Below are 12,086 nucleotides of genomic sequence, written 5' to 3'. Positions count from 1 at the left end.
TTTATATGCTCAAAGAACTCCAGTAAGTTTGTCAAATAGGTCCTGCCCTTCCTGAATCCATGCTGTGCCTGCCTCATGGAACCACTTCTATCTAGATGCCTTACTGCTACTTCCTTAATGATAGCTTCAAGCATTTTCCCGACTACAGACATTAAGCTAATTGGCCTATAGTTTACCTGCCTTTTGCCTACATCCTTTTTTAAACAGTGCCATGATATTCACTGTCTCCCAATCCTCTGGGATTTGCGCAGAGTCCAGAGAATTTTGGTAAATTATCACCAACACCTCTACTAAAACTTCTGCCATTTCTTTCAATACCCTGGGATGCATCCCATCAGGACTGGGGGACTTGTCTACCTTTAGGCCCACTAATTTGCTCCTCACTATCTCTTTAGTGACAGCGATTTTATTGAGGTTCTCACCTCCCATCATGTCCATAACGTCTCTCTTTGGCAGGTTAGATGTGTTCTCCACCGTGAACACTGACACAAAATAGTCGTTCAAGGCCTCAGCCATTTCCACATTACCCCTTCTCATCTTCCAAGGGACTAACATTCACTTTAGCCACCTTTTTCCACTTTATATAGTTATAAAGGATTCTTAAAGTTATGAGAGGCATAGATAGGGTAGATGTTCAGAATCTTTTCCCAGAAGTAGAAGTGTCAAACACCAGAGGACATGCTTTTAAGGTTGGAGGGGAGAAGTTTTTCTTTACAGAGAATGGTTGGTGCCTGGAATAGTTTACCAGGGGTAGTAGTGGAAGCAGGCAGTTTGGTGGAGCTTAAGAGGCTTTTAGATGGACATGTGAATATGAAGGGAATGGAGGGATATGGATGATACACAAGAGGACGACATTTATTATAAATTGGCATCAAGACAGCACAACATCATGGGCCGAATGGCCTGTCCAGTGCTGTACTATTCTATGAAAAAGGAATTTAATTTGCAATTGAGTGCCCTATGTGGTTCAGAGTTGATTTTAATGGAGAATTGGAAGCTTGGTATATATTAGGGGTTGGGATTAATGAGATTTGCTGACACAACCCATAATAGCGAGGGGAAGTATGTTACATACATTTGGAAGCAGAGTGAATGCGACTTCCAAATGTATGCAACATACGTCCCCTCCCTAACATGGGCAGGGAGGTTTAATTTGACTGTCCGGTGTATGTTACAGACCCGTGCGTGATGAAGAATGGGACATATGATACAGATAGCAGGGGTTTCCTGTGCACCAGGAGATGCGTGCACCGTGCACATAGGAAGACGGGGGGGTGTGGCGATTGGCTGTGACGTCAGGCCCTGGTTTGATTGGCTCTGCCCACACCACCTCCTTTCTCTTCTCCAGATTCCTTACACATTGCCCTTGGTCCGATGGCGGAGTGCGGTGGTGTGCGGAGTTCGGCTTCTAGTTGCAGCATTTCATCGCTCTCCAGCGCGCTGTCCAACACCCGGCTCGACCTGCTGGACTCGGAGTGCACCTCCGGCACCCGCAATGGATCCCGAGCTTCTCGACCGGCCGCCGGCGGCAGCCAGGCACACAGACGCCGAAGTTGCTCACGCAGCTACAGCGTGGAATCGGCGGACAGCCCGACCGAGGTCCGAGTGCTGGTGATAAACACCGGCGGGACTATCGGCATGATGTACCGAAATAACGGTGAGTACAAAGCCTGCAGCCGCAGCGACAGCCCGCACACCATGAGGGATTATAGACCTCGCTTCAGGAATACTTCAGGAATTGGATAGATGCACAAAAAGTGCTGGAGGAACCCAAGGTCTCGGCCCGAAACGTCGACTCTTTATTTCCCTCCATAGATGCTGCCTGACTTGCTGAGTCCCTCCAGCACTTTCTGTGTATTGCTCCAGATTCCAGCATCTGCAGAATTTGTTGTGCCTCTAGGAATAAAATAGAAAACATTTGGGGGGGAGGGAGGGGGGAGGTGTGGCCCAAATGCAGGCAAATGGGACTACATCTTGGTCGGCATAGACGATTTGGGCTGAAGGGCCTGTTACCACGCTTTATAACTCTTTGAATACATTTCTATAAAACTGTGAGCACAACATGTGAAATAGGACGTAGGAGTAGGTCATTCCGCCCCTTGAGCCTGAGCAACAAAATCACGATTGACTTTGTACCTTGGCACCATTTTCCTGCACGCTTCCCATGTTCTGATGTTGGGTCTCGACCCAAAACATAGTCTAAGCCTTTGCCTCCACAACTGCAGCTTGACCCGCTGAGTTCCTCCAGCAGTTTGTCTGTGCTCCACATTCCAGCGTCTGCAGTCTACCTCGTGTCTCTATTCCAATATCCCTTACTTCCTCTAATATCCAGAAATCCACTGACCTTCGTTTTGAATGCAATAAATGACTAAGCTGCCAAAACACTCCGGGCACAGAATGCCAGATTCACCACTCTCTGAGTGAATAAACTTCTCCTCGTTTCAGTTCTAAATGGCCTGCCCCATATTTTGAGACTATGGCCCTGGAACTACTCAGCCAGTGGAAACATCTTGCCTGTATCTGGTTGTTGAGCCCTTTTAAAAAAAAATCTGTGTATGTTTCAGTGAGGTCACCTCAATTTTCTGAATTCTAAACAATAGGGGATCTAACCTCCTGTGACAGTCTTGCTATCCCAGGAACCGGTTTGGTTAATGTCCATTGCACTCCCTCTGTGAATAAATCTACAGATGTGCTCTTCCCAAACCTATATCTGTTAATAGTAAAACTTATTTATACTCGTGCTCTTTTCTATCAAAGTAGATTACCTCATGTTTTTCACATGTTGTACTTCATCTTCAATGTTGTTGCTCATTCACTCAAAAGGTATCAGCTGTCTACTCTATGCCTCATAATTTTTTAAACTTCTATCAGGTCTCCCGTCAGCCTCTGCCACTGCAGAGAAAACAACCCAAGTTTGTCTAACCTCTCGTAGCACATGCCCTCTAATCCAGGCAGCATCCTCTCTGCACCCTCTCCAAAGCCTCCACATCCTTCCTATGATGGGGTGACCAAAATTGAATGCAGTACTCCAGATGTGGCCTAACTCAAGTTTTATAAAGCTGCAAAATAACTTCCTGACTCTCGAACTCAATGCCTCGACGTACCTCAGGATGGTGATGTTGACAGTGGAGGAAACTTAGAACTGGAACTAAACTTTTTGTAGCTAATGAAATTTAGAAGATTAATGGTGATTTGATTGAAGTATTTAAGAAAACAAGTCGAGCTGGAAGAGTAGAAATACCACAATTAGTTTAGGAATGTAGTCATGGGGTAAGTAGCCAACTGCCAAAAGGGTTGGTTCTTTTTAGGTTTGCAACCTCTATGTACAATGGATGGTAGAAGTATTGAAATCTCTTTAAATGCCAATTGATGTTACAGCAAATGCTGATTTTTAAATCTGAGATTGATAGCTTTTTGTTAACTAGAAATGCTGAGGGAGGTTGGGCAAAGGCTTGTACAGGGGCTGCCTGGGTTATGAAATTCCTGACGTATGGAAACCTGACTTTACACACATTCTCCCAGAAATGATTTATTAGCCTAACAAATAATATCAAAATGTTCCATGGTATTTGACAACTGGATACAGTATATGTTTCTTTAATTTAATAGTGGGTAGTTTTAGGGTGAACATGGAAGATATTCAAAGAAATGAAAGAATTAATAGAAGTGTGTGCAAATTGATACCAAATGGCTAGCTATAGAAAACAGACATAAGTATGATGCAGTATTGAGAGAAAATGAACTAGTACATCAGGTAGGTGAGGCTCAACTGTTGCAAGCTATGGGTTCTTATCTTGGTTTTGGGGGAAATTGTTCATTTCTGACTTGTGGAAAAACTGGTTTATGGACAGTTCTCAGAACGGAACCCACACATAACCTGGGGACAGGTAACTTAGGCAGGTCAGCCATAATTTTATTAAAAGGTATATCAGGATTAAGCACAAAGCATTTTTCTTTTGTTTGTCATACTATAGCATGGTTATTATTCAGGGATTTGTTCCCATTATATTTAGGATTTAGTTGCAGAAGATGCAAAAGCCATAAAAAGCCAGGTCTACTTTCATTGGTTTAAATATGTAATCTCGGCCTTGAAATGTGTGATGAATATGCCCATATATCTTGTAGCTCATGTGAAATCCAAAGATTAACTTCAGTAATTTTCTTAATGGGACTATCAAAGTGTTATTGGGACTATCCAGGTAGTTGTTTAAAAACTTAATTTTTAATTGTGTCTGGAGGCATTTGATCCGGTACCATGTGATCACATGCCGTACCAGGGTCTGTTTTCACTCATTGTTCACATTGCATTGCTGAGAGGCAATCATGTGCAATGGGCCAAGTAGATTCACTCAAATCATACAACTCCAGATGTGTGAAATCTAATATGTTCTTTTAAAATGAACAGATATAAAATTAAAATTCTTACATCGGTGAAAAATCTGGAGTAAAATATGGCTGTGTTAATTTCTCACTGGGGCTGTTGCCACTCAGACCTCAGTACACGTCAATTTGAATATTTACAAAGGTGTAGCAGTTAAATTCCAAATCTAATTAATGCAGCAACCTGGAAAACTAACGCAGAGAATATGGGTCCTATTCATAACCTGGTAGTTCCAAAAATTTGAATGCACTGGACTTTTTTTTGAAGAAACTGTTATCATTAAAAAGTGGTCACAAAGCCTTTTGATTGTCTAATGCCTCCAGGGTACGAAGTTGAAGATGGCCATTGTGGACAGATTGCAGGTGCTTTGCAATGGGTGTCCTTCCCATTGTACTATTTGTGATTCCAACCATATACCAACAGGAATATTTTAGTCCTCCTTGGTTATTGGATTGACGCCAGAGGATCGGAGGACTACTAACGTTCTGTTTATAAAGGAAGGAAAGGATAAACTGAGTAATTGCAGATTAGCTAGTTTAATTGTGGGCAATTGTGGAAATTCATTTTAAAAGCCAATATAAACCTTCAATTAGAAAGACACTAATTAACTTGGCGAGGTTATTACAGAGCAAAAAATAAACTGCTGGAGGATCTTAGTGGTCAAGCAGCATCTATGGAGGCAAGTTGACATTTCGGGTCAAGACCCTGCATCAGGACTGAGTGTAGAGGGAAGATGGTCAGTATATTGAAGTGAGAGGGAGGGGAGAGACTTGGGTTGGTAAGTGATAGGTGAAACCAGATGTGTGGGAGGTGGGGAATGATGGGCAGGTGGAGGAGGGGATGGGAAAGGTGAATTAAGGGAGAAGAAACCTAGGTGGATAAGTATGTGGGTGATGGGCAATTGGAACCAGGTTATGGAGGGTAATAAGGGGGGTAAAGGGTGAGAAAACCTGGGTGGAATAGGGAGTGTGGGTTACCTGAAATTAAAAAAAATTCAATGTTCATACCACTGGGTTGTTGGATACCCAAGTGGAATATGAAGTATTGTTCTCTTGGTTTGTGTGTGGCCTTGGATAGGTCAGTGTGGGAAGGGGAGTAGGAGTTGAAATGACATGCAACTGGAAGTTCAAGATGGCCATTGTGGACAGAGCGCTGGTGCACAGCAAAACACTTTCCTTGTCTATGCTTTAAAGCCATGATCTGCAGGCCAATAAGTCTAGTGGTGGAAGATGAGATTCGTCTGAAGATAGAACAGAACAGTACAGCACAGGAACAGGCCCCTTGGTCCACCACATTGGCGTCAACCATGATGCCAATCTAACTAATCCCATCTGCATAAAGTCCTTGTGCTCAATGCCCCTACTTATGAAGGCAGGCATGCCTTATGCCTTCTTTACCACCCTATCCACCTATGTTGCTGCTTTCAGGGACCTATCGACTGGTAACCCAAGATCCCTCTGTACATCAATGCTCCAAAAAGTCCTGCCATTTACTGTATATTTTTCTCTTGCATTTGACCTCCCAAACACATCACCTCACATTTGTCCAGATAAAACTCCATCTGCCATTTCTCCCTCTAAATTTCCAACTGATCTATATCCTGCTGTATTCTTTGACAATCTTCTTTACTACTGATAACCACTAATTTTCATTTTGTCTGCAAGCTTACCAATCAGGGTAACTTTTTTCCCCCACTAACACAGACACGATGAGCCAAATGACCTTTTTGTATTTTAAATTACCATGGTTTTCCTGCGATTCTTAAACTTAATGAAATTGCATAAAGAGTTGTACCAATCTTGTGGTATGTACTTTTCCTCACTGCCCTACTGTCATCAAACTCGAAGAACAATACTGTGTCCACCAAAAGTGTAGAAGACCATGTCTCGAGCAGCATAAAGCTCTTGAAGTTATGTGCATGTAAATGCAAAAGAAAAGGCTGGTGTTGTACAATTACCTTCCACCAAAAGTTCCATGTGGATTCTTGATTTCTGGGTCCTCTGTTCCTTCTGGGGTCCCAAGATCACATTGAAACTAATTCATTCTCACTTCATTCAAGAAATGGAAAAGAGTACTAACCAAGGCACAGATTATGGGGCTCAACAGTATCCCTGATAGAAATCAATGCTCCAGAAGTAGCCACCTCTTGAGTTAAGCTGCTCCAGTGCACCTAAAACACTGGCATCTACCTTATTGTGTGGAAAATTTGCCCAATTATGCCTTGTCCACAAATGGACCCAAATCCAACTCAGCTAATTACTACTACATCAGCCTGCTTACAGTCATCAGCAAAATGAAGCATTTGGTCACTACTTACTGAAGGACATCTATCTAAGGTATGAACATAAACACCTGAGAAAACATTCCTCATAAATGCAGTGGGGTGCTCCCCTTTTTGCTGTCTGTACTTATGCAGGGCCTCCACTGGGTTGCCCCAATTAATCCGTGCAGCATCTAATATAACCTTCTGTAAATCATCCAGAGTCCCCTGGCCCTGTGCCAGCTCCCCTGGCAGCAGCAAAGTTGGACATCAAAGGGTTAACTTCTGCTCCTCCCCTTAGTTGGACAGTGTATTAACCTGTGCTGTGAATGCACCGGATAAGTTCTCTAGGGTCGTTTCCCCAGCCCACATTTTGGTATATTTATAGCTATAGCACTCACTTGGGCCATGTCAAAAGGGGTAGAATACTGTGTCACAACCGGTCCCCCTGGTTCCAGTGTCTCCAGGACTAGCTATGTTATCACAGGCACCATTGGGGCTGAAGGCTCTACCTCCATATGGAGAGGTCCAGAGGGAGGTGGTCCATTCCTCCAATCATCCTCACTATTGTATGTTGCCTCATTTGATAAATCACCCCATTCTATATCAACAACATCATTAGTGCTTGCCCCAAATGCATACATCACTCTGAGCTGAGAGTTAACCTTGTAGCTTCTCTATTTGTGATCAGTGCTGTTTTTCCTCTCAGCTGCCGACTTTTGCACTACATTCATAGCAGTCCTGACTTTTCCATCATTCTATTTCTCCTTCTCTCTTGTCACTCTTTGACACTGAGCCCAACTTGTATATCAAATTTGCATGCCCCTACTCCCGTAGAATTTCATTTACTTCCCTCGCCCCCACACCCCCCCCCCACCGCTCACATCCTCTGCCAACTTCTATTTTTCTGTTCACTTCAATTACATCTTCCAGCATATATCCTATCATAATGGCCTTTTTCATCTGTCGTTATTTCTTTTCACCATCTGTCTTCCACAATGTATCCCTGAGGGTCCCTGACCCTCCACCCTCAACCTTTCCCATCCACTCATCACAGTCGGGCCACTTTCTTTGAATGTAACTCTGAAGGTAATCTCGCCAATTTTTCAAATCCCCTGGGTTCTTTTCATTCTTCTTTTCCTTTCCCATTTTAATATCCTAACCTATAGGATGGTTCAACTCAAACTGTGTCCCAAACCTCTTCTTTCAAGCCCACCTAGGGACACCAATTATGTTGACCCCTGGCCAACAACTTGGTTTGGTAAATCATTACATGAATCTAAACTAATTCAAAATCTGGTCTTTATTGTACCTACGCAAGTATCCACATAAATTATGTTGACCCTGGGCAAACAACTTGGATCCTGAATGCTACTGTTCCTCCTGTACTAGTCCTCTCCCAAACCACCACTTCAACTTATAACACTGAAATAGGGGCTCTCCCGTTGCCCAAAGGATTGATCCATCTCCCTGCTCCAGGCATGGGGATCTTCTTTGCGATAGTTAGTCTCCAGAGTTCTCGCTGCTCTACATCCAAAATCCTTCATTCTTATTCTCTTATTGGTTCTGTATCATTATGCTTCAATTCTGTTGGTTCTGGCTAGCCTGTGTCAATCTTTCATTGGCTCTGGCCCATGGCTACAGGTAGTATTACCTCATTGCTCTTCTCCCAAATAAGTACTTGCCTCTGATGTCATTCCCTTGCTTCTTCCTGAGTCGGGCCCACTCAAACCAGTTACAGCCAGCTCAGGCCAGACACTGAGGGCTCAGGTTACTTAAATTCACAGACACAAACAGCCCTTCCATAAATCTGCACTTCTCACCTTCCCAAAGAACAACACATTTGGAAATAATCTCTAATTTTTAGCAGATTATCAGTAGGGACCTCACTCTGTCCACTTTCAATTGCCCTGATCCAACCATTCCTGAGCAAACACCAATTTACAAAATGATGGTCACACGTACAGTCTCTCAAAGTGGTGGCCTTCATTCCTTCCTCTGCATGGCAACAACAAAGACATTTGGCTACTTCCACTGTCCTTGACTCATTCCAGTTGGCTGTTCTGCAGATTTTGATTACTTCATGGCCAACAACTTAAAATTGTCAAGGAAAAACAGAATGTGTCAGCCTGAAAATGATATTAAAAATATTTTGCTTTAATAAGGTGGTTCTGGTTGTCAGACACCAATCATCTTAGCCCCATGACATTGCTGCTGGAGTTCCTCAGGGTAGTACCCTAAATGTACTCATCTTCAGCTGCTTCCTTGGGGATTAACCCTCTTTGTTTCATTTATCTTTAGTACTTGCACCACAAGCAAATGCTTTTGTCAAGGCCCTTCGAAAACTACCGGGCTTACATGATGAAGATTACGCTCAAAAAACCAAGCTTTATGATTTTTGTGATTTACCAGAAAATACTTTGGTGCTTCCGTAAGTAATTATTTCTTAACTACTTTAAAATTTGGGAAATACTGATCTACAGAAACACGTGGATGACAAATCTAAACTCCAGGCTAGGCAATGTTGGACTGATTTCTATTAAGATCTGATTAACCTGGATCACGTTGATGCAAATGGCCAGTTCGTAGCACTCTTCTTCACCATTAGAAGATGTTTAGTTCAAGCCCTTCCCCATGAGTTTAATGTGTAATATAGGCTGATACTTTTACTGTATGTAATATTGAGGGAGGACTGTGCTGTTGGAATTGGCATCCATTAAAAATCGTGATAAAATTGCTGAAGTACTCTTAAGATAGAGTCACTGTTCCAAAATAGGAAATATGGATGCCATTTTCTGTAAATAGCAGCAATAATGACCAGATAATCAGTTTTAGGATTTTGATAAGAGAAAAACATTTCCCAAGACACTGGGGATAATTTCACTGCTGTTCTTCAGGTTGATGCCGTAGGGTCTTTCACATCCACCTGTGACCATATGGGTCATAGCTGAAATACAGTATCTGTAGTAGTATGGCATGATCTCAATACTATGCTGGAGTGTCAGCTTAACTACCTGGGCTCAATTCTTTGTAGTGAGACTTTACCCATAATCTTTTGACTCTAATGTGAAAGACTTAACAACTAAGCCTCAGTCATACTAAATTAAATGTTACATCTGCAGCCAGTGCTAAGTGAAACATTTTTAAATTCTTGTAAGTATATTTCGCCGTGTTATGCCCAACAGTTTCCTTCAGCTAGCATCCCCAAAACTCAAATGGATCTTTTTTTTTCCTTGCTTTATGTAGCCACATCTTGCTTCGCTACTAGTTACAAAGCAAAATACTGCATTTCTTTGCATCTATGACGGCAAAGCATTTGCTCATTGATGCCCTGGAGTGTCAACCTAGAATTTGTGCTCAAGTCTTTAGTGAGCAATGAGCCCATACTCTCAGACTTGGAGTTAAGAGTACTCCCCACAGAGCCACAGCTGAAAGAAGGAAATATCACATTGAATGACCCATTATATTTTAAGGTGACTCAGTGTCTATTTCACTGTTAAAAGTGCATGGAATTCTTTTGATGTTCTGGCCTATGTATTTGCTCATCCACTATCCCCAAAAATGGAATGTGCCATTTGTTCCTGGTTTTGACACAGCCACAACTTGCTTTACTGACCCAAGGCAAAACAAAATCCCTCGGCTTACTAGACATTTTTCATGTTACATATTTTCTATGTAAAGAATAAATTGTTCCTATTTTGAAGGTGACTTTTGATATCACCAGTCCAGGGTACTTTTAAAGGGACAAATGAGTATGCAACCTTCAACCTCAGACAACCGTTGAATTCCACACAGTAGTAACCCAGTGGAGCAGCTGCTGTCTCTGATCATTTTTTCCACTACACAAAAAAAAAACTATATAAATCATGATGACCATCTTGTTTTGAGAGATTATCTTACATTCACCAATCAGATTCAAACTGGAGGTAACAGAGTAGTGTTGTATCTCATTTGAATGTGACTGCTATTCAGGTACAGTGTTGATAAATGAGAGAACACATGAGATTTTATTGGGACAGAAATTAGTTTTCAATCTTGATGTCAAAGAAGATGCATTAATGCACAGGCCGCAGGTCAAGTTCAGACGGGGCAGAATTTGTTAGTCATCCAGGAAGATTTCTTAAACCAGTATTTAGTCTAACCAGAGGAGGGGCCATACTGGTCATGGTATTGGGAAATGAGCCTGGCCAGGTGATTGACCTTTCAGTGGAGGAACATTTGGGAAATGGTGATCACAGCTCCTTAAGTTTTAAGATAGCTATGAATAAGGATAAGTATGGACCTTGTGTGAGAGTATTAAATTGGGTCAGGGCAAATTATGAGAGCACTAGGCAGGAGCTAGGGAGAATTAATTGGAAATAGCTGTTTTTTGGGCATCTTGAGGATAAAGGATGGAGCCTGTGCTTGAAGGCAGAGGATGTGGGTGAGAGCTTAAATGAGTGCTTTGTGTCAATATTTGCCAAGGAGATGAATGTGAAGGATAGTGAGATCAGTGCGGAGCATGCTGATATGCTGGTGCATTTTGAGATAAAGAAAGAGGTAGTGTTGGGCTCTTAGGTTATTGAGAGAGTCAAGAGATGAGGTTTCTGGGGCCTTGACCAAGACCTTGGCATTCTCTCTAGCCTCGGGTGAGGTCCTGGAGGACTGGCAAGTAGCTAATGCTGTTCTGTTGTACAAAAAGGGAGATGGGGATAATCCTGGAAACTAGACTAGTGAGTCTCACATCAGTAGTAGGGAAGCTATTGGAGAGGATTCTTAGGGATAGGATTTATGAGCATTTAGAAAACCTTGGCCTTATTGCGGACCGTCAGCATAGCTTTGTGCAGGGCAGGTCATGTATTAGTAACTTGATTGAGTTTCTCAAGGAGGTGATGAAGGTGATTGAAGGTAGAGCTGTGGATGTTGTCTACATGGATTTTAGAATGGCATGTGACATGGTCCCTCATGGTAGGCTCATCCAGAAGATTAAGATGCATGGGATCTACGGTGAGTTGGTCGTTTGGATTCAGAATTGGCTTGTCCGTATTAAACAGGGTAGTGGTCGATGGAATTTATTCTGGCTGGAGGTCCGTGACCAGGGGTGTTCTGCAGGAATCCATTCTGGGACCTCTACGGTTTCTGATGCATATAATTGAGTTGGATGAAAACGTGGATGGGTGGGTTAGTAAGTTCACAGACGATAGAAAGATTGGGTAGCGTTATGGATAATGTAGAAGATTGCCAAAGGATACTGCAAGATATAGATCAGTTGCAGATATTGGCTGAGAAATGGCAGATGGAGTTTAATGCAGCCAAGTGTGAGGTGTTGCACTTTAGTTAATCAAATATAAAGGGAAAGTACACAGTTAGTGGCAGGACCCATAACAGTGTTGATGTATAGAAGGATCTCGGGGTCCCAGCCCATAGCTCCTTGAAGGTGGCATCACAGGTTGATATGGTGGTTAA

At 42.5% G+C, this 12,086-nt stretch overlaps 1 protein-coding gene across 3 annotated transcripts in view; it reads left to right on the top strand.

Moving 5' to 3' along the window:
• The window catches only part of aspg (asparaginase homolog (S. cerevisiae)), a 70,164-nt gene that overhangs the window by 3,710 nt on the left and 54,368 nt on the right, over nt 1-12,086 (top strand). For all 3 annotated transcript variants that reach the window (XM_052020062.1, XM_052020043.1, XM_052020052.1), the window contains exons 2-3: nt 1,349-1,657; nt 8,943-9,072. In XM_052020062.1, coding sequence (XP_051876022.1) covers nt 1,375-1,657; nt 8,943-9,072 — 413 coding nt within the window. In that variant the 5' untranslated portion in view covers nt 1,349-1,374. The remainder of the gene's footprint in view (nt 1-1,348; nt 1,658-8,942; nt 9,073-12,086) is intronic.

The sequence above is a fragment of the Pristis pectinata genome, chromosome 1, assembly GCF_009764475.1.
Source record: "Pristis pectinata isolate sPriPec2 chromosome 1, sPriPec2.1.pri, whole genome shotgun sequence".
NCBI classification, from domain to species: Eukaryota; Metazoa; Chordata; class Chondrichthyes; order Rhinopristiformes; family Pristidae; genus Pristis; species Pristis pectinata.
The sequence above is the reverse complement of the archived record's forward strand: the minus strand, read 5'-3'. Positions and strand labels throughout refer to the sequence as shown.